Raw genomic sequence first — 23,129 nt, 5'->3', positions numbered from 1 at the left:
CCGGCCAGTCAGGATCTGGGCTTTTGTAACCTCAGCCATCTGCTCTCATTCTATCCGTATGACTTTATTTTTCCCACCATGTCCCCAGGTGCTTCCGTGTGCCCCCCACAAACCAACAAGCCAAACAATTCCACCTCCTCAGCTCTGCTCTTGCTGGGCTAGCGAACGTGGGTACGTGCACTCACCTGGAGGGCATGCTATGATACACAACGTGGGGCTCCAGCCCATAGTGTTTCTGATCCTGGATCTCAGGGTGCAGCCTGAGAATCTGCCTTTCTAGCAAGCTCTCAGGGCATCTCTCCGTTGCTCCGGGGACCCCACTTTGAGACCCACAGGCTACGCCGCTGTCCTCTCCTGGGCATTTCTGCCCTCCCGGACGGCCTCCCCCAGCTCCTACACCAGTCTGGGCCTCCCAGTTGAGCACTGGCTTACACACTGTTGTTCCAGATGAGCTAATCTCACTCTGCAGAGCAGAGGGGGTCGCAGACGATGCCTGAGCTGGGAGGGGTGTCCCCTAGATCTCTGCACACCCTGCTCCGGAGGCAGGCAGGCCAGGTATGCTGCTCTGTCTCTTGGGCTGACAGCAGAGAGCAAGTCACCCCTCCTGGGCCCCAGGGGCTGATGGGGGGAGCAGTCACCTGAACCTAAAGGGAGAGAAACTGCTTTGGGAGTAGAAGCAACATTCAGAGGAGGGACACAGCCAACCCGAGGGACCCCACGCGTCAGGAACCAAGGAAGTGAAGGCCCCCCTCTCTCCCCTCCTTCCAAGCCCCAGCGAGGGCTCCCCGTGCGCAGACCTAACTGGGAGGGGGAGGGCAAGGGCCTGCTGGCATGGTCCCTGCAGGCTGACCTGTGGAGCTGGCCAGAGGAGGGTAAAGAAAGGACCCACAAGGGTGCCTGGGTAACTCCGTCGGTTGAGCTGTTGACCTCGGCTCAGGTCACGGTCTCACGGCTTGGGAGATGGAGCCCTGAGCTGGGCTCTGCGCTGACAGCGGGGAACCTGCTCGGGATTCTCTCTCTCTCCCTCCCTCTCTGCTCCTCTACTGCTCACATTCTCTGTCCCTCTCTCTGTCTCTCTCTCTCTCAAAAAATAAATAAACATTAAAAAAATAAAAAAGACAGGACCCAGAGGGCCCAAGGAGGATGTCTTGTACCCAGCTCCTCTCTGGCCCCTCATCCAGGACCCCCACCCCACCCCACCACACACACACACATACACGCACACACACAGACACACACACACACACACACACACACACACACACACACACCCCGCCAAACCAGGCTGGGCGAGCCTCCTCCTGCTCCCACTTCCCTGGCCTGTGCCAGGGGTGTCCTGTGTCACCACACCCAGGACACCACATGGCAGTCGTCTGTTTGTTCACCTGTCCTCTCCATCCACGATGGGAGGCTCCTTGATGGTGGGACCTGCTGTGATGCCCCCACAGAAGGAACACAACAAGTACGTGTCCATCAGACCGCACTGATCTCAAATCCAGTCTCGTCATAACCTCGTTCTGTCCTTCTCCCGAAAGGGGAACTAGGGCTGTGGAAACCCACGGAGAGGATATCAACTGCGCGCAGTGGCTTTCGCACAGGGTGTAACGGATCCTGTACGTCACACTGTCACAGAGTGTCCTCAAAACAAACAGAATTCTTAAAGCTCTGATAAGAAATCATGAAAGAAGGGGCGCCTGGGTGGCTCCGTCGGTTAAGCGTCCGACTTCGGCTCAGCTCATGATCTCACCACCTGTGAGTTCGAGCCCCACATCGGGCTCTGGGCTGACGGCTCGGAGCCCGGAGCCTGCTTCCGATTCTGTGTCTCCCTCTCTCTCTGCCCCTCCCCCACTTGTGCTCTGTCTCTGTCTCTCTCAAAAATAAACATTAAAAAAGTTTTTAAAAATAAAAAAATGCAATCGTGAAAGAAAACACAGGATGGCAGGGAGGCATGGTGACCACCTCGGAGTGGCAAAGAAGGTGGAGAGACCCCTACTTCGGCAAGATCTTGCTGGCTGTGCCGCTCTTGGTAACGTCCTCAGGCTGTCACGGCCACGGGCTTGGTCAAGAGCACCACAGCTGCCACCAACACGCCTAGTAACTGCGTATTTTGCACGTGACGCCTCCTCAGGTCGCTGCCAGGTTTGCCCATCTGGACGTGGTTAGCCACTCAAGGAAGAAAGGCGGCTGCCACAAAGGGAATGTTCTGGAAGGAAAAACACCTGCTAACGTCCAGTGTGAGCAGGCAGCAGCCTGGATTGCGAGGGGGAGGACAGGAGGATACGAGAGCGGCCTGTAGGACAACGCATGATCTTCAGACGGGCAACGTTTACAACTGTGGAGGAGAAAGTGCACCGAGGGAAGGGCTCACACGCAATTTCCACTCATCAGGGGCTGAGATAAATGACTCCTCCGTTTCCACACGACACTAAGATAGGAGACATTCTGCTGGTTCATAAAAGGGATTTTTTAAATAACATTTCAATTGTTCCTAGGGGCAAAATGTAGACACACAGCACGAAAGAAGAATTTCTAAAATCAAAAGAGAATGCATGATGAATGGCATGTATTTGGAATGCATTCATGGGGGGGGGGGGGCAGGATTGTTGGGAGCTCACGTCTCAAGGGACGTTGGGAAGCACAGAGCAATAAAGGAATCACGCAGGACCGGCCCGACTCAGCGAGGCTTACTTCACGGAGCCTCAGAGAAGTCACCACCCTTCCGGGCCCTCGATTCTTAAAAATAAGGATCCCAGCGCCCACCCTGCAGGGCTCCCAGAGCACTGGGAGTGAGGAGTGGAAAGGTGTTAGCATCGTGTCCGGGCGCAGCAGGCACGGGAGGAGTGGGAGCTATTATCCCACGGCCAGGGCTACATCCAGGACAGAATGCTTCGGACATCAGGGTGCAGTCAGGTACCCTGAATGCGATGTGGGAAGAATTAATGTAGCGTTTCAGTTGTGATCCGAGATACCTGAGGCAGAGTTAATTAGGCCTGAATACAGGAGCAACATTTAAAGTGGTAAATGTGAATTACTTGCTGGTGAGCACGGAATAAAGCGGACAAGGACTACGTTTTCCATTAAAATCTCACAGCACTCCCCTTGCACTGAGATGGAAATCAGCCATGCACACATACAATGGGTCTATTGTGAATTTAACTCCAAATCACGACTCCTTATCTTCTTGAGAACAGGCCACCAGCCTCTGGGCACTCCCTCCTTGCTGCTGTCCTCGGGGCAGGAGAAGATCAGTTTACAAGGTAAAAAAGGAGTCATTTTTACTTTAATTTTTTTTAACGTTTATGCATTTTTCAGAGACAGAGAGAGACAGAGCATGAGCAGGGGAGGGGCGGAGAGAGAGGGAGACACAGAATCCGAAGCGGGCTCCAGGCTCTGAGCTGTCAGCGCAGAGCCTGACACGGGGCTTGAACTCACGAACCGTGAGATCATGCCTGAAGCTGAAGTCAGGTGGTCAACCACCTGAGCCACCCAGGTGCCCCCCAATTTTTTTTTAACAATAAATTTTTGAGAGACAGAGACAGAGCCACAAGCTGGGGAGGGGCAGAGACAGAGGGAGACACAGAATCCCAAGCAGGCTCCAGGCTCTGAGCTGTCAGCACAGAGCCCGACGCAGGGCTTGAACCCACCAACCGTGAGATCATGACCTGAGCCAAAGCCGGACGCTCAACCGACTGAGACACCCAGGCACCCCAGAAAAGTGTCACATTTAAAACACGAATTTCTTCTGCTTACTCCAAAGAACATTTAGAAACCAACTAAACGTATAAAGAAGAAAAAAAGGTCACAGTCCCACCACTCAGGAAAAAAAAGTCAGTGAAAACACTTGGTTATACTTCTTTCCAGTCTTTTTGCGTAGATTTTGTCTATTAACTTGAACTTTACAGTGTATACAGTTTTCTATCTTGCTTGTGACTCTTAATGTAATGCACAGGTGCTTTCCCTGTTGCTACCAGTAATGTGAACGTTTTTAACGAGGACCCAGTGTTCGATCATACAGAGTGCTGCAGTTTTCGGCCCCTGTAGCTTGCACTCCCTCTGCTCCTTTTTAAAAAATTTTTTTTTGTTTTTAACATTTATTCATCTTTGAGAGACAGAGAGAGACAGAGCGTGAGTGGGGGAGGAGCAGAGAGAGCGGGAGACACAATCTGAAGCAGGCTCCAGGCTCTGAGCTGTGTCAGCACAGAGCCTGATGCGGGGCTCGAACCCACGGACCGCGAGATCATGACCCGAACCGAACGAAGTCGGTCGCTTAATGACTGAGCCACCTGGGCGCCCCTCCCTCTGCTCCTTTCTATCCAAGTCTCCAATATGCATGGTGTTGCAATGAACTCTTTTATTCATAAAGCACATTTCTGTATTTATACTCACAACAGCAATCAATATACATGGGGGTCTTCTTAACCGCATTGTTAGGTAGCAGGGAAAACTATTTGATTCTCTTATCCCCAGTATAGGGTAACCCAAGGTCAGCAAAATTAAAACATACCAAATCTCCGCATCTGAAGGTCAATCTGACATAAGCAGGGCCACCTTTGTGGGCTGAGGTTGTCTGTAGGTAAGAAGCGTGACAGGGCAACCCGTTCTCAATACTTAAAAAAAACCCAAAGGCAAAAGAAAACATGAATAACAACGTCTGGGGGGCTTCGGTGGAGACTTAGTAACTCCTAAGCCCCAGGACGGCATCACTGGTTAAAAATCCCCGGCACCAGGAGAATGTTGCCAGGGAAAAGCGGTGTGAGTCACAGCTCCCTCCTATGTAAACTCTGTGTCCACAGGCTCAGCATCTGATGGCTTGGCCACACTCTCCCCCCTGTCTCAGGAAGCCACGAACCTGATCTGTTAGTGAATTATTTTCCCGAGATGGCAGTCCTCATTGTTACGCGAGTGAAGTCATACGAAGAAGAATAAAATATCTTCGAACGAAGTGAAGTGGTACCATGGAAAGGGATTTACAGCCTCACGGGCAACCCTGGGGCTACTGTATAGACTCTGAGGTCTGCCCATCAGGGTGACTGTGGCACAGACACGGCACACACTTCCTTCAAGCTGAGCCGTGCTGAGCACTTTGAAAGCTCACTGCCTACCAGCGTGGCCTGTTTCTTGCTGCACCGCCATTCCTGTCGCTGGGCCAACAGCACGAAGTTAGGTGCCCAAAGCTCAGAACACTGAACCCTAAGGTTCAGAAAACTGACCTTGGGGGGGAAACATCACTTAATACTTAGAAGTTAGAATGCCTTGAGTCCTGTCTGCTTCGAGCCTGTAGGAGGACAGCAAGCCAAAATAATGTGAAGTGGCCTTTTACACACAGAGGAGGTTTGTGTCAAATCCGTCTGGTCTGAAAGATCCCCCCAACTGAACCATGGCTACTGAGGGTCAGCTACCCAGCGGCAGGTGCACATGTACCAACACGGCTCTCTCCCGAAGGAAAGCAGCGACCCAGAGCCTCTGATGGGCCCACTTCTCCACCTCCCCACCTCCAGTTCCACTGTCCTGTAATTAACTGCTTACAAGCCGGGAAAGTCATGGCCCGTTCCATTTGGGGGATGCCACCCCACTCACCAGCTTTCTTATGACCTTTGTTCTATTTCTCGGCGTGACCCTCTGCCTTTATACCATGATTTACTTTTACTTATGAAAAAAATATTATATTAAAAAAAACACATCAGATCTCACTATGAAAAGAAACTATTCTCTTAGAGGAAGTTTCATAAAACTTTACTCTTAATCAAGAAAAGAAACAGGCAGGCCTCTTGCATTATTTTTTTTCCCTAATTTTTTAAAAAAATAGATGTTTTGGAAGTCTGAAGTTTTATATAAAGCAACGACTTCAAATGTACCCTTTAGGGTATAGTAGTCATCAGATTTATTTTTGGAAAGCTGAGTAGGTCAAGAATACCTAAAATAACTTAGTTTCTATTTAAAATTCCCTAATGACTTTGTAACTTAGAAGGAGAAAAACAGTACTTAAAAAGATTGTTCGAGGGGCGCCTGGGCGGCTCAGTTGGTTAAGTGTACGATTTCGGCTCAGGTCCCGATATCACAGCTCATGAGTTCGAGCCCCGTGTCGGGCTCTGTGCTGACAGCTTGGAGCCTGGAATCTGCTTCAGGTTCTGTGTCTCCCTATCTCTCTGCTCCTCCCGTGCTCACACTCTGTCTCTTTGCCCCTCCCCAACTCACGATCTCTCTCTCTCTCAAACATAAATAAACATTTAAAAAAAAGATTCTTTGAGATGTATCCGTGTATGGTATCAGAGGGTAGCTACACTTGTGGTGAGCAGGGCGTAAGGTACAAATTGTACACCTGAAATTAACGTAACATTGTAACATCATGTAGCAACTATGCTCATATACAAGAATTACAGAAAACATGTCAACGTTGTCCACAAGTATATCTCACATAGAGCTGGTGACGAGTACCCTGAAGGAAGAAGAAATACATTTTTTCCTACAGACATGGGAAAATGTAGCCAAGGACTTGAGAGAAAACTAGCATATGTGACATCAGACAGTACCCTCTCCTGACTCCAGGAAAAACATGGAAAGTGTGAAATAATTCGTTAAATCCGAGCAAACAAACAAACAAACAAACAAAGCTAATTTTAAAGGGACATTTACATAGCAGTGTGATCTGCAATGTTTTAAGTAAAGGAATCTGACAGCCAAGATGAATTCTGTTTTCTAAAGTTAGCCACAAGGAGCGGGGATCTGGTAAAAGATGAGCAAGGTCTATGGGTTGAAAGTGGACATCAGGCAACCGAGTACGATTAGCAGGAAACTTTTATGAGGCGTCGTACTTGCAAAATTTTAAGGGGAGGGTCACTACAAAGTTACTTCAAACACAAATAGTGCTTTCTTATATTTCACTCACGGGCGTCACAGGGAAATGAAATGATTTAAATTTGCCAGAAACCAGGGGCGCCTGGGCTCAGTCGGTTAAGCATCCGACTTCGGCTCAGGTCATGATCTCGTGTGGTTCGTGGGTTCAAGCCCCACGTCAGGCTCTGTGCTGACAGCTCAGAGCCTGGAGCCTGCTTCGGATTCTGTGTCTCCCTCTCTCTCTGCCCCTCCCCCGCTTGTGTTGGCTCTCTCTCTCTCTCTCTCTCTCTCTCTCAAAAATAAACATTAAAAAAATGTTTTAGGGGCGCCTGGGTGGCTCAGTCGGTTAAGCGTCCGAATTCGGCTCAGGTCATCATCTCGCGATTCATGGGTTTGAGCCCCCTGTCAGGCTCTATGCTGACAGCTCAGAGCCTGAAGCCTGCTTTGGATTCCGTGTCTCCCTCTCTCTCTAACCCTCCCCTGCTTGTGCTCCGTCTCTCTGTCTCTCTCTAAAAACTAAATAAACATTAAAAAAGTTAAAAAAAAATAAATTTGCCAGAAACCCACAAGATACAGACTCTGTAGCTGGCTACGCTCTCCTGGACAGCAGAGCAGGACATTCAAAGGACACAGCAGGCTGTGCCCGGAAGGAGCTTCCTAGCTTGCGGGTTCTGAGCTCCTCAGGGAAGGGCCTGCCCCTTGGGGGCCCCCAGTCCTGGGCAGAGCTTCGCTGTGGCATAGGATCATTAACTGGTGGCTGTGCCGAACAGAACGGCAGCACAGAAGCTGAGTACACGGAAAGAGAGGAGAGTTGTCAGAAAGTTTCCGGGCGGAACAGACTCCAAGGCGCCCAGAGGACCATGGGGGTGTCCTTGTGCTCAGCTCTGCCTTGCAAGATAAACCTGTGCTCCCGGCGGTGGCCCCTGGATGGCTCCCTCCTTGACTCCACAAGCATGTTCTGGCCACCTGCACATGTAACCACAGGCTAACGATTCCCTCATGTCAAGCCAAAGGTAACTAAATAAAGTTAAAGACCCCGTCCCGCCTCGTGGGATGGTTTGAGCAATGCTGAGAGCCTTTCCCTGATCTTCTGAGGTTGTCTGTCGCTGTTGAGGAGGGCCTGCATCCGCCAGGGCAAGCGTCCTCCGCGAGACCAAGTCTAGCGCTGCCCCCGTGCCTCTCCGGTGCCCACCTTTGGTAGGTCCTTTCCTGTTCAGCACCGCCTGCTGTTCCTCCGTGATGTTCAGCCGCCGGACCACGTCGGCCAGCGCCGATTTGAGCAGCTGGATATCGTCTTCTTGCATCTGGACGCGCTGCTCCAGGGAGGCGATGCGGTCCGTCACCTCCATGCTACTCGCGGCCGAAGCGCTGTCATCTAAACCAAAGGAGAGGAACAAGTGACTCTCGAGTGCCCCCCGGAGGGATGGGACCGACCCGCACGCCCGGAGCGTACTGCTGGGACACGGTACCATTCATATCCTGGAGGCCACTGCTCTCGTGCAGAAACCACGGGCCATCTCGTGCGACACAGAACTACAACGTCTCACTCTGCTCTAGTCTTTAGTGATTCTGCTCGTGCTTTTCATTTCCTCTTAGCTGAGGTTTTATTTTTTATTTTTTTATTTTTTAAAAGTTTTTTTTTTTTAACATTATTTATTATTGAGAGACAGAGAGAGACAGAGCACGAGCAGGGGAGGGGCCGAGAGACAGGGAGACCCAGAATCTGAAGCAGGCTCCAGGCTCCCAGCTGTCAGCACAGAGCCCGATGCTGATGCGGGGCTCGAACTCACAAACTGTGAGATCATGGCCTGAGCAGAAGTCGGACGCTTAACCGACTCAGCCACTCATGCGCCCCTCTTAGCTGAGGTTTTAAGCGTTATTGTATTATTCTAGACACGGGCCAATGCATGTTCCTTCCCGTGACATTTGGAGACCTCAGAGGTAGAGGAGGGACCAGCGTGCATCTCCCCTCACATGGCAGAAATCCACCCCCCGCCCCCATCACCGTCTCGCTTTTGTTCTGACCATGCTAACTGAAGGGTTGGCCAGATAATCCCAAGACAACACTATCTCCTGAAACCAATGTTACACTATATGTTAACTAGAAGTTATTTTTTTTAATGTTTATTTTTGAGAGAGAGAGAGAGAGAGAGAGAGAGAGAGAGAGAGACGCAGAATCCGAAGCAGGCTCCAGGCCTCGAGCTGTCAGCACAGAGCTGGACGCAGGGCTCGAACCCACAAACTGTGAGATCGTGACCTGAGCCAAGGCTGGACGCTTAACCGACTGGGCCACCCAGGCGCCCCATCTAACTAGAATTTAAATAAAAATTTTGGGGAAAAAAAGGCTTGGGGCACCCCAGTACCTCAGTCAGTTAAGTGTCCAACTCTTGGTTTCGGCTCAGGTCACGATCCCATGGTTTTTTGAGTTCGAACCCCACATCAGGCTCTGTGCTGACAGCGGGGAACCTGGCTGGGATTCTCTCTCTCTCCGTCTCTTTCTGCCCCTCCCCTGCTCACATTCTCTCTCTCTCTCTCTCTCTCGTGATAAATAAATAAACTTAAAAATTATGACTTCGCTACACAGTTGAAGTGAAAACCATTGGCGTGATGTATTATCTTTCCCACATAAAATAGCCTTAACACAGCACTTCTCAGACACTGTGGCCTCAGGACTCCTTTACATTAGCAACACTTACTGGGGACCACAAATAACTTTTGTTTGTGTGAATTATGTCTATCAGTATCTGCTGTGCTGAAAATTAAAACAGCATTTTATAAATATGTAAGCATGACTTAGCTACAAAGAACAAAAGTATCACATATTAAGTAGCCCGTTTTTATGAAAAAACTGCTATATTTTTAAAAACGAAAATAATTTTGTGAAAGGATTGACATCTTTGACTGTTTAAAAATTTTCTTTCATGGCTGACTTACTAGCGAAGAACCAGATTTGTTTATGTATTCAGTCTGCTGTGATATGTTATTTTGGGTTGAAGTATATAAAGAACATTTGGCCTCACACTGACACGCAGTAAGGAAAGGAAGAAGTATTTTAATAGCCTCTTCAGATACTTACGGATAATCTTTGTTATTCGATGAAAACATGATAGACGGTAACGTTATAAAAGTTAGCTGCGATGCGGAATCTAAGACCACATAAATAAGATTTTTTACTTCGTTAAAATAACGGAAGAAAACAAAACAAGGCTACACCATCTATCAGTCATGCCTGTTAAGGGCCGGCTAGTCTGACAAAGTAACATGATCTGTCTGCTAAGCACCCCGTGACCTCGACGGCAATCCCAGCCTCTTGTACGGAGCTGTTAATCGCCAGTTCCTTACCAAGGCCTCCCGTGTCCCATAAGGTCTCCTGGCCTCTGCAAACCCATTTCACATCGTCCCTTCTTTCCCTCCATACTTCAGTCACACTGACCTCTCTCTCTTTGGTATCTGCTGTTGCCTTTGCTTGAAACATTTCTTAACAAGCTTTTTTTGCTTGTTCTGTTTTCTGTTCTTAGGTGTCGGCTCAAACAGAGCTCTTCAGAGAACCTTCCTAACAACCTTACCTAAGGCTGGTGCTCCGATCACGTCAACCTTATTTACTTCTTTCATAGCATTACTGTGCTCTTGTTTATCTTCTACGTCCCAACTATAAAACGTAAGTACCACAGAGTTGCGCCTGTTTCCAGCCGTAGGACAGACCCCTTGTGGACAGTACCTTCCTGCAGAAGGCAATTTTAAGCCTGGAAATTACACAAAAAGCAACTACTTGAAGGTACTGGAGAGGAGACACAGGTATATAAACTCTGGTGGGGAGTTTACACTCACTTGGAAAAATATACAAGAAACTCCTTTCCATGGCTTCTTAGCCAGAATTAAGTGGTACTCACGGTGGGGTTAAGGGTACATGTGGGAAACCCCCACAGCCATTTTGTGCTAAGAAAGCCAAAACGTGAAGTCCAAAAACTGTGACCACTGAAGAGAGTGGGGAAATCCCAGAAGGGAAGAAGCCAGAGCGGGGGGATTCCCAAACTCTATCTATCCCGTCTCTGGCTGACCTGCGGATCACACCCGCATAGAACAGAGTCAAGTGTTACAGCTAAGAGCAGAAGATCAGAACTGAGATCAGAGGCACTGCCCAAGAAGCAGTTAGCAGTTCAAGCCCAGCCAAGAAAAGCAGCTGCTAAGACAAAGGAAAGAACACTTCTTAGAGGAAAATCATGGAATACAAAATCCCCACAACTTAAGATTCATAATGTCCAGGATATAATCCAAAATTACTCAACATACTTAAGAATCAACAAGCAGAACACATTCTCAAGAGAAAAGAAAATAAATGGAGTCCAGCTCCAGGATGAACAAAATATTGGAACTAACAGATACGGAAAATGAGGTTATTTCCAGTGAATGAAAATTTCAGTGGAGAAGTGGGAATTACTGGCAGAGAAACAGAAACAATATAAAAATGAACCAAATGGAAATTTCAGAACTGAAGAACACATTTTCGGAAGTCAAGAGTTCACCGAACGCGTGCAGCTGCATGGACGTGATGGAGGAAAGACACGTAAACCTGAGGATGGGCCAAGAGGAAGTATCCAGGGTAAAGAACACAGAGATAAGAATTGGGGGGAAAATTAACCAAGTCCCTTGGGGATTTGTTAGATGACCTCAACCAGTCCAATGTACATTAAGTTGGAACAGAAGAAGAAAGAGGACAAGGCAGAAAAAAATCTGAAATATAAAGGCCTCCCCCCCGCCAATCCTAAATTTGATGAAGGACAGAAACAGAAAACAACAAAATGTTTAACAAATTCCAAGCAAAATAAACACAAAGAAACCCACCTCAAGGTATATCGTAATCAAACTGCTGAAAACGAGATTAAGGGCACATACTGAAAGCAGCAAGAGCAAACTGACATGGTCTATACTGGGCAAGGACCATGGATGGAGACTAGAAGAGAATGCAACATCTCTAAAGTACGGAATGAAAAAATCCAATCCGGAATTCTATATCCAGCAAAAGTAGCCTCTAACAGTGAAGGTTTAAAAAAAAAAAAGAAAAGCATTTTCAGATAAATGGAAACTGAAAGAATTCATTGCCAGCAGATCTATGTTATAAGAAGTCCCACAGCACGTTCTTCAGGGTAAAGGGAGATTATAGAAGATGGAAACTCAGATACTCAAGAAAGAATGAAAATCACTGGAAGTGATAAATATCTGAATGAGTTCAAGACTTTTTTTTCTTTTTGCAGTTTCCTGTTAATGTTCTTAAAAACCTTTAAATTTTTAAAGATGAAAATCATAGGGGCACCTGGGTGGCTCAGCTGGTTAAGCTTCCGACTTCAACTCAGGTCATGATCTCACGATTCGTGAGTTCGAGCCCCGCATTGGGCTCTGTGCTGACAGCTCAGAACCTGGAGCCTGCTTCGGCTTCTGTGTCTCCGTCTCTCTCTGCCCCTCCCCTGCTCATGCTCTGTCTCTGTCTCAACTATAAATAAAAACATTAAAAAAATTAAAAAAAAAAGATGAAAATTGTTAACACTGGTAAGATTTATAGGTGTGTACATGTAATACATATAACTACCATAACACAAAGGATGGGGAAGATATGGATCTATAAGATTTTAATATTTTATATGAGATTTTAATATTTTACACAAGATTTTAATATTATACACTATTAACTGAAGAGACCTGTGAAAAGTTAAAGATGTATATTGTAATCCCCAGAGAACTACTAAAGAATAATGCAAATAAGTATAGGTGAAAAAAAACAACAAAAATATTACATTGAAATTCTATATTCAAATAATCCAAAAGGAGAGAAAAGAAGGAAAGAGGAACAAAAAGTAGACAAATAGGAGAAAAAAAGTAAAATGATAAACCCAAACCTAACATAGCAATAGTTACACTGGTGTTACATTAATGCACTAATTTCTTTAAACACATCAATTAAAAGTCTGGGAATGTCAGGAAAAAAAAAAACCAATACCCAACTATAGGCTGCCTACAAGATACATACTTTAAATACAAAGACACAGACAGGCTGAAAATAAATGAATAAAGAAAAGGACATAGCATGCAAACAATAAGCATAAGAAAGCTACAGTGGAAATATTAATAATCAGATAACATAGATGTCAAATAAAATATATTACCAGAGATAAAGAGGACCATTTCATAATGAAAACAGGATCAATTTATCAGAAAGACAATCACAATAACAGAGGTTTAAAATACACGAAGCAAAAATTGACAGAATGAAAGTGGGAAATAGACAATTCCACAATTATTCCTGAAGATTCCATCACTCCTCCTTCAGCAACTGATAGGACAATTAATTTAAAAAAAATCACTAAAGACATAGAAGTTTTGAACAGCATTATAAACCACTTTGACTTAATTGATATGTATAGAAAACTATACTCAACAATGGCAGTGCACACGATACATTCACCAGGACACATCAGGTTCTGGGCAAAAAAGGCAGACCGGAACAAACTTAAAGACTAGAAGAGCATGTTCTCTGACCACAGTGGCATTAAATTAGAAATCAAAAACAAGACCACACGGAAAACCCCTACTATTTGTAAATTAAACAAGATACTTCTAAATAATCATTAAGTCAAAGACAACATCACAGGACAACTTAGAAAATATTTTTAATTAAACGATAGTGAAAATGTAACATTTCAAAATGTGTGGGACCCACAAGGACAAGCTAAAGCAGGTCCTTGAGGAAAATTAATAGCTTTAAGATCTCTTTGTTAGTAGAGGAGACAATCCTCAAATCAATGATTCTCAACTTTCACTAGTAACTAGAAAAAGAAGAGCAAATTAAAACAAAATCAAGCAAGGGGCACCTGGGTGGCTCGGTTGAGCATCTGACTTCGGCTCAGGTCATGATCTCACAGTCCATGAGTTCGAGCCCCACGTTGGGCTCTGTGCTGACAGCTCAGAGCCTGGAGCCTGCTTTGGATTCTGTGTCCCTCCCTCTCTCTGCCCTCCCCCCTCATGCTCTGTCTTGCTCTGTCTCTCAAAAATAAATAAATGTTAGAAACGAAATCAAGCAAAAAGAAGAGAAAGAAGAAAAGAGATGAAGTCAGTGGGATAAAACATGGACAAAGAAAATCAATGAAATCAGAAGCTGGCTGCTCTCTGAGAACATCGATCAAATGTAAGCTCCATAAAAGCAGAAATCTTTTCTGCTGGTCCACCGAGTTATTCTCCCAATATGTAACACAGGGTCGGAACTCAATAAATATTTGGAAAATGGATGAATAGATGGGTAAATGGGTATCTGGATTTCATCTGGGAAAACAGGAGCAAGGAGGGGTTGGCCTTGATGGATAAAAACATTTATGTAGAAAAGCAAGAAGAGCCACATTCCAGACAACGGAAACAATTGAAACAAAGACAAGGGAACTGAGAAGCATAAGAAGTACTCAGAGAATCGTGGCCTTTGAAATTGAAATCTACCATTTTGTAATTTCTGCTTACTGGATATCAATCTGTCATGCCCCTAAATTCAAGTTCTGTCGACGTTCTAAGTCACAGATAATAGTTTCATACACAAACATTTTTCAAGTGCGTCTATGGTACGTCTGAGACAGAATAGCAGATATTAAATACTGGACAACCCAAAGAACTCGTCAAGCATTCACATACATGTAGAACTTAACAGATCCTATGAGGGAAATACTGTATAACTCTTTAAAAACACGTCACAGACCTCTCTCTCCCAAGAAATCAAACTTGAAGTAAGAATTGGCAAATCATCTTTTCTCACACTCCTTGCCTTCCAAGAACTACATATTCCATTCTCTATGCTCCTGAAGTAGGATTCATATTGTTTCTGTTGGAAATACTGGTGACTATGTCTTTTTTTTTCCTGTCTCTCCCAGTGGATGGAGACATAGAAAGAACTTTTTAAAACCCAACAGTCAGAAAACAATCCGATTAAAAAATAGGCAAAAGAGCTTATTGACATTTTGCTAAACTGCAAACAGGCACAAGAAAAGATGTTCAGTGTCACCGGCCATTGGGGAAATGCAAATTCAAACCACAATGAGATATGATATCACTACACACCCATTAGAATGGCCGAAATACAAACTACTGACCAAACAAGATGCAGCGAGAATATGGGGCACATGAAACCCTCTTACGTTGCTGGTGGGCACATAAAATGGTATGCTTGCTCTGGAAAAATGGTTTTGCAGTTTCTTACAAAGTTAAATATGCACAGGGCGCATGACCCACACTCACCAGAGAAACGAACACCCACATTCATAAAAAGCCTGTACACAAAAGTTGGAAGCGGTAAATACTGCAACCAACTCAAATGTCCTTCGACTGGTGACCGCATAAACCGTGCTACCTCCGTAAAGTAATAAAAAGGAAGCTAACTACTGATACAGTGGTTTGGGTGGATCTGGAGGGTATTACGCTGAGCGAAGGAAGCCAGTCTCCGAAGGTTATGTGCTGTGTTATTCCACTTACGTGATATTTTCCAAAAGACAAAGCTACAGTGAAGGAGAACAGATCGGGGGTTACCAAAAGTTGGGGTAAGGGCACAGCACTCCAGAGTTCTGGGGAATGATGGAAACCTTCCGCATCCTGACAGTGGTGGTGGGTTACACGGATCTATATTGTGTTAAGATACGTAGAACTGTCTCCAAAGAGCAGATTTGTTGAATGTTAACATAGAAAATAAAATAACTTTTGGGGAGTCCAAGGGAGATGTGGTCTGCCCATTGGCTTTGTCAGTTAGAGGTTGCTATTTGGATTGTTGAGGCTGGTGGCTATTACGCCTTGAGATCTGAGCAAAGACATATTCCAATGAGAACACCTGCGGCTCGCTGGAAAGAGACCGCCCTAAGGTCTACACCGCTTCTTGCGAACAGACAGCAGTTCTGTGTGATTTCTCCTTTTGTCCCTTGACCTGGATGGGAAAGCAGGGAAGTCCCACTTCATCAGGGCAAGCCAAGTGGAAGGGAGAAGTTGGGGAGGGGGGGGTGTGGATATAAAGGTAGGTTAGCTCTGTCTGCCCCCTGAGAAGCAAGGCAAGAGCTGAATAAAATCTTTCAAAGGGAGGGCAAGCCCGGGTAGCAACTGTCGCACGGGGACTTTGGCCATGGCAGACCTAACCGGGAGGGTCTCCGGCCTCAGGAAGAAGGATTGGGTGAAGCCATTCCAGAGCCAAAGCAGTGTTGGAGAGACTTCCAGAAGAGGGATACACGCTAGTCACCAGGAGAGCGGACGCTGGAGTCAGGTCACAGGGGTTCAAATCCCAGCCCTGCCACTTCCCAGCTGTATGACACAGGGCAAGTTACTGTATCTCCATGTGCCTCAGTTTCCCCACTTGTAAGACAGGGACAACAACAGTTGTCTACCTCAGCAGGTTGCCGTACTATTCAATTAGTTAATATATGTAGAGCTCTTAGAATGTATTTTTGCATATTGTAAATGCTTTGTAAATAAATGCAGGCTACAATCAGCCTACAGTCGTTGTTATTGTTAATTATTATCACTGATAAAAATCACCAAAGTTAACCTTTCCTGCAAAATCCCCATGTGTTGTCTGAACACTGTTATGCAAAATAGCAGTAAAAAATTAATTAGAGGGGCATCTGGGTGATTCAGTCGGTTGAGCATCCGACTTGGGCTCAGGTCATAATCTTGCGGTTGGTGAGTTTGAGCCCGCATCGGGCTCTGTGCTGACAGCGTGGAGCCCGCTTCGGATCTTCTGTCCCCCTTTCTCTGCCCCTCCCTTGCTTACCCTCTCTCAAAAATAAATAAATATAAAAAAAAATCAATTGGAAATTAGTGTTTTATGAATAAAACATGTTTTCCAAGTCATAAAAGAATCTGGCACGTAGAGTCGTGCATTTCTGTGAGTCGGGGGCTGTTTTGCGTAGACAGCAGCTGTGAGAGACAGTGAGCGCTGGCTGTGGGGGCCGGCACAGCCCTGAAAAGGACAAAGTTGGCTGCTACCACACCACCTTGCATAGACACACCCCCACACACATCTAAAAATTTACAATGAAAAATAGGATCACTGTGGCCTCAGTGCGCTCTATAGATGGCTTTCATAAAAGTGCATAAATCAGATCCTATTTTAATTATACTGCCAAATTTGTACAGGAGAAAAAAAACCCTAATTTTGATATTTTACCTAAAATAAAAACCTCCCCAAACCCAAAGCACAAAACTCCGACCACCTCAATATCTACCTTCAAATACAAGTGATTACAAACCGAAAGGTCCAGGGGCACCTGGGTGGCTCAGCCGGTTAAGTGTCCAACTTAAGCTCAGGTCACGATCTCATGGTTTGTGGGTTCGAGCCCCGCATCGGGCTCTGTGCTGACAGCTCGGAGCCCGGGGCCTGCTTCGGATTCTGTGGCTCCCTCCCTCTCTGCCCTGCTCGCACTCTGTCTCTCTCTTTCTCAAAAATGAATAAACATTAAAGAGAAAAATCTTAAACACTGAAGATCTGTCTGCTTAAGAGAACCTCTATTTGCAAGACTTGCTGAAGTGGTCCCCGTGACGTAATCCCAGTGCTCTGAAAATCCTGCCAGAACTGCCACCCGAACTAACCTATATGGATTGTCTCACTTCTGCTCCTCAGGTAGCTACTCTCAGGAACAGACTGGAGGACTTCTTGGGAGCAGTGTGAGCTGTCTGTAGTTCTTAACCTTCTTGTGTATAGAAAAGGCCAGTGTTGGGGCCCCTGGGTGGCGCAGTCGGTTAAGCGTCCGACTTCAGCCAGGTCACGATCTCGCGGTCCGTGAGTTCGAGCCCCGCGTCGGGCTCTGGGCTGATGGCTCGGAGCCTGTTTCCGATTCTGTGTCTCCCTCTCTCTCTGCCCCTCCCCCGTTCATGCTCTGTCTCTGTCTGTCCCAAAAATAAAAAAATAAAAAAAAAAAAAAAAAAAAAGAAAAGGCCAGTGTTGTTCAACTGACTTTACAAATTCAAATTCAGCTTGCGAAGAAACTGGCGAAAGGAAAAACAAAACCCAAAGCTTGGTCTAACCAACACAAACCATTTCCAGCCCCTGAACATCTCCCAGCATTCTGGGGCACAAGATGGGAGAGGGGATCTGAATTCCATCAAAGAAAAACCTTATCCGATTGGCAATTCAGATGATTAACCCCCGTAGCAAGTTATGTATGTTATTTTTTTTTTTAAGATTTTTAAAATTTACTTGAGAGACAGAGACAGAGAGAGAGAGAGAGCGCACACATACAGCAGGGCAGGGCAGATAGGGAGGGAGGGAGAGAGAGAGAAAGAGAGAGAGAGAGAGAGAGAGAGAGAGAGAGAGAGAGAGAGAATCCCAAGCAGGCTCTGCACTGTTAGCACAGAGCTTGATGTGGGGCTTGAACTCATGAACTGTGAGATCATGACCTGAGCCAAAATCAAGAGTCAGCTTAACCGACTGAGCCACCCAGGTGCCCCAAGTTATGTGATTTACTTATTTATTTATTTAAATGTTTATTTATTTTTGAGAGAGAGACAGCGCATGAGTGGAGGAGGGTCAGAGAGAGAGGGAGACACAGAATCCGAAGCAGCTCCAGGCTCTGAGCTGTCAGCGCAGAGCCGGATATGGGGCTCCAACTCGTGGACCATGAGATCATGACCCGAGCCGAGGTCAGATGCTCAACCAACGGAGCCACCCAGTTATATATTTTAAAGTAATGTTCATTCTTGTAGCTTGTAGCCCCAAAATGTACCCACGGAGGTCATTAAAACAGTGCTAGCAACTGAACAGCTTTATCTTTTTTTCAAAGTGTTTGCATTCTTGTCCAGCATCACTGCACCTTGTGGAGTTAGAGGGAGGTTTGAAAAAGACAATATTCTTTGTATTTTCACCTCTGGGGCTTTTTTAAACTTCTGGATGAACTGGAACCCTCAGGACTGTGCAGCTGCTCGTTCCCTGAGGAAGGCGCGGGGATCTGGTTACACACGACAGGCGGGGCGTCCCTTATCTCGGCCTCAGGAAACTAACTGTCCGCGATCAGGCTGCACAGGCTGACGGAACGGGCAAAGCGACAGACGAGATTTAATCTGACGCAGAACCAGACCCACGCTGGCGTGAAGTCCGTAACGCGGCTGTCTTAGCGGGCTAAGGGCTCCTCGAGTTCCTCTGCACCCTAGACCAGCGACGGACCTTCTCAGGGCTACAGATCCCAGCCTCGTGATGGCATTTTGTCGAGGGCCAAACACGGTTCAGAAAACCAGTTCTCAGGAAGGCTGGCAATCCGCGTCACCTGTTCTCGGCTGCCTGGGCCCTGGGACTCCAGAAAGAGCACGGCTCTGGGGTTCAGATTGTGGAGGGTTCAATCCCTGGGCCCGTCGCTTCGCCGTGCAGTCTTGGCGAATGGCTCGACCGCTCCCGGAAGAATACTGCCCGTCTCCGGAAGTCCTTGTGAGGGTAGGTGGTAATGTACACGAGCATCTAACACAGTGATGGCGACAGGTGCTCGACACAAAGGGCAGTGTGGTGTCACCGTAGCTCGCCGTTGTGACTACCGTTGTTCGTAGCAGCCGAAAGCAAACACCGGCCTTCAGTGAAATCAGCGTTAACGACAGTTGCTCAACAAATTCTGTAAGTGCTTGGTCCACGAGAGAGGCCAGCACTGGAGTAAAAGCAAGCCCTCCCGTGACAGCACACGATTCGTGGTCAGAGGGTGGACCACGCATCACACCCACACCTCCCTCTCTGACTTGAGTCTCCCGAGTAGCCAAATGCCAGCTTCTGAGTTTCAAGTGATGTCACAGATCCAGGTAGGTCCTACATCATCTCCGGTTCCAGGGACAAGAAGATGACCTTGTGGCTCTTCCCTGGCCCTAGACCTCCGAGTAGCCACGCGTGGATGCAACTTCTAGCTTAAACTACTGTTTTACGGTAAAAAGTGGCACAAAAAGATCAAGCGACTTGTCTGTTTGATTCTATGTGAAAAGAGCAGAAAAGCGCATTTCGTCCTCTGTTCATATGACTATCTCATCATCTAGAGAGAAACAGGCTCTTGGCTCTACATGCACTGGTGATACAAAGATGGTGTTGTCTGCGTAATGTTCCCGGGAGTCAAAGGGGGACTATTAATTTCCAACAGCGAACCTAGAATCTGTCCCTTTTATCTTGAGATGTTCTCTCTGTTAATTATTTAAAACAATAAGGATGGGGGCACCTGGGTGGCACAGTCGGTTAAGCGTCCAACTCTTGACTTCGGCTCCGGTCACGATCTCACGGTTCGCGGGTTCGAGGCCCGCGTCGGGCTCTGTGCTGACCGCTCGGAGCCCGGAGCCCGCTTTGGATTCTGTGTCCCCCTCTCTCTCTGTCCCTCCCCCACTCGCACTCTGTCTCTCTTGCTCTCAAAAATAAACATTTTAAAAAATTTTTAAAAAGAAAAAGACTTACTACAAGGTTTTAGCATTTTAGATCGTACAAGCAGTAAGGACTAACAACCACTCACTCAATGATTTGCAGGCAGACGTTTCATAATAAAAGCCAGCCTTCCATGTAATTATGTTACATTGATTGCTATAGCACCCAATAGCAAAAGAAATGGAGAAACAGTGTAAGAAGCAACATGGCCTCTGTCATTTTCAGGTCTGGATCCCAGCTCTGTCAGATTCCCAGCCCTGCCCACCACTCCTGGCTGAAGGGCGCCAGATTTTTTTCTGCTCTAAGACTCCTGGTTCTCCTGTGATCCACTGGGTCCGTCAGGCTCTCCAAGTCTTGCTCACCCCTGGGCTGCACCTGCCACTTAAGCTCCGGCTCTGAAATCGATCGCTTCCTGCAAGGACTGACCCTGCCCATCAGGAAAGCTGTCTCTATGGACGCTCGTGCTACCACTCATATCCTTGGCCGTGAAAGGATCTACAGCAGTCCTTGACTGATATAAAAACCACTGCCATTGCCTATTGATTAAAGGAACTTCAGCAGAGCCTCTGGAATCTGGAGAGCTTCAGAGCGTTAAATCTAGAGGTTTAAAGCTAACAGACTTCCATCCAGTTCAATAAATGTCCCTGAGCACCCTTGGGGACCAGACCTAGGGCAGGCAATGCAGTGAACACCGTGACCTTCGCAACTGCAGCCCGCTCAGTCTAGCACAGGAGACTGGCCAGCAAATAACCATCACAGAAGTATAGGAACTCAGATGAGGGAGCAATTAAATAGTCCCCGCTCTGCCCCCAGCCCCAAGCTTGGCAAAAAGCCCAGCTAGAGATGCAATGTGAGGACAAGACACCCCTGGATCATCTCACAGGTGAAGCGGGAAGAGCAGGACTTCAGGTGAGCTTCTGGGTTTCAACTAGTGAATAATGAATGAGGCAAAGAGGAAGAATAGAAACAATCACTTACAGAAAGAACAGCCTTGAAATTCTCCAGTTGAGCATTTAGAAAATGGGTTAATTACTTTATCGTGAAATATACTCTCATTTCATTTTGCCTAACCAGAGTTATCAAGCCAACAGACTTCCCATGTTTATTTTTGAGAGAGAGCAAGCAAGCAAGCATGAGCAGGGGAGGGGCAGAGAGAGAGGGAGGGAGGGAGGGAGGAAGGGGCAGAGAGAGAGGGAGACACACAATCCCAAGCAGGCTCCAGGCTCCAAGCTGTCAGCACAGAGCCCGACGAGGGGCTCAAACCCATGAACCGTGAGATCATGACCTGAGCATAAGTCAGATGCTTAGCCAACTGAGCCACCCAGGTGCCCCTTCCTTGAAATCTTTGAAACGATTATTTAATACTACACACACACACACACACACACACACACACACACACACACGTGCCCCCCACATGTACATGCACTCACGTGCACTTACCCCACAACGAGCTTACACACACATAGACACACCTCACATACTGGTGACCCCCCACATGCACGCACACTTACACGCAGGCACGTGCACACACACACTCCACCTCCGCAGAAATGATTTTGTTTCTTGTTTCTGTCAGAGACTAAAAGACCTAGACAGTGTATGGTTAATTCTTTTTTTCCACTTTATAGGGTTTTTTTTCCAGTTTATTTATTTGGCGCGGGAAGGGCAGAGAGAGGAAGAGAGAATCCCAAGCAGATTCTGCACCGTCAGCACAGAGCCTGACATGGGGTTTCATCTCACAAACCGTGAGATCATGACCTGAGCCCAAATCAAGAGTCAGATGCTTAACCGACTGAGCCGATCAGGTGCCCCCCACTTTACAGTTTTAAAGCAAACAAGAGATCCTGCAGTTGAGCAGAAAAGAAACCCCCAATAAGGTGTGAAGCAATATGCTTTAAAACTTGGCCTTTGTTCTGAAGTCCAGCAGCACGAGGAACACTGAGGGCAGGAGGGCACAGCCAGTCCTGGGGACCGCTGGGGGAAGGGGAGAGGAGGGAGAGGGAGGAGGGGACTAACACAAGTCACGAAGGATTGCCAATCTCAACCACAGAAGGAAAAATTAAAATCATGGAGGTGGAGGGGCACCTGGGTGGCTCAGCTGGTTAAGCACCGGCTTCGGCCTAGGTCATGATCTCACAGTTCATTAGTTCGGGCCTCACATCAGGCTCTGTGCTGACAGCTCAGAGCCTGGAGCCTGTTTCGGATTCTGTGTCTCCCCCTCTCTCTGCCCCTCCCTTGCTCGTGCTCTGTCTCTCTCTCTCTCTCAAAAACAAACGTTAAAAATTTTTTTAAGGGGCGCCTGGGTGGCTCAGTCGGTTGGGTGTCCGACTTCAGCTCAGGTCACGATCTAGCGGTCTGTGAGTTCGAGCCCCGCATCGGGCTCTGGGCTGATGGCTCAGAGCCTGGAGCCTGCTTCCGATTCTGTGTCTCCCTCTCTCTCTGCCCCTCCCCCATTCATGCTCTGTGTCTCTCTGTCTCAAAAATAAATAAACGTTAAAAAAAATTTTTTAAAAAAACCATTTTTTTAAAACGTCACGGAGGTAGGGAAGGGGAGAGCAGACAAAATAATGAGCATAACACAACTTGAAAAAGACCTAAGGCTGTCATCGAACGTTCATTTTACAAAGGGACTGTTATAATATTCACTTGCTACATTTGTTGCTCACATCTAATTTTATTTTTTAATGTTTATTTTTGAAAGACAGTGGGGGAGGGGCAGAGAGAGAGGGAGACAGAGGATCTGAGCAGGCTCTCTGCTGACAGCAGAGAGCCCAACGCGGAGCTCAAACTCGTGAACGACGAGATCATATCCTGAGCTGAAGTCGGACGCTCGACCAACTGAGCCACCCAGGTGCCCCTGTTATTCACGTCTAGATGAGATGTGGTCAGGTCCTAAATGGACTTA

The 23,129-nt window shown here is 46.9% G+C and overlaps 1 protein-coding gene across 5 annotated transcripts in view; it reads right to left on the bottom strand.

Annotated features, from left to right (window-relative positions):
* Positions 1-23,129, bottom strand: part of EML1 (EMAP like 1) — a 188,796-nt gene that overhangs the window by 70,622 nt on the left and 95,045 nt on the right. For all 5 annotated transcript variants that reach the window (XM_058740261.1, XM_058740263.1, XM_058740260.1 and 2 more), the window contains exon 2: positions 8,027-8,209. In XM_058740261.1, coding sequence (XP_058596244.1) covers positions 8,027-8,209 — 183 coding nt within the window. The remainder of the gene's footprint in view (positions 1-8,026; positions 8,210-23,129) is intronic.

This window comes from Neofelis nebulosa, chromosome 7 (assembly GCF_028018385.1).
Source record: "Neofelis nebulosa isolate mNeoNeb1 chromosome 7, mNeoNeb1.pri, whole genome shotgun sequence".
Classification (NCBI taxonomy): Eukaryota; Metazoa; Chordata; class Mammalia; order Carnivora; family Felidae; genus Neofelis; species Neofelis nebulosa.
This window is presented reverse-complemented; position numbering and strand designations above follow the sequence as displayed.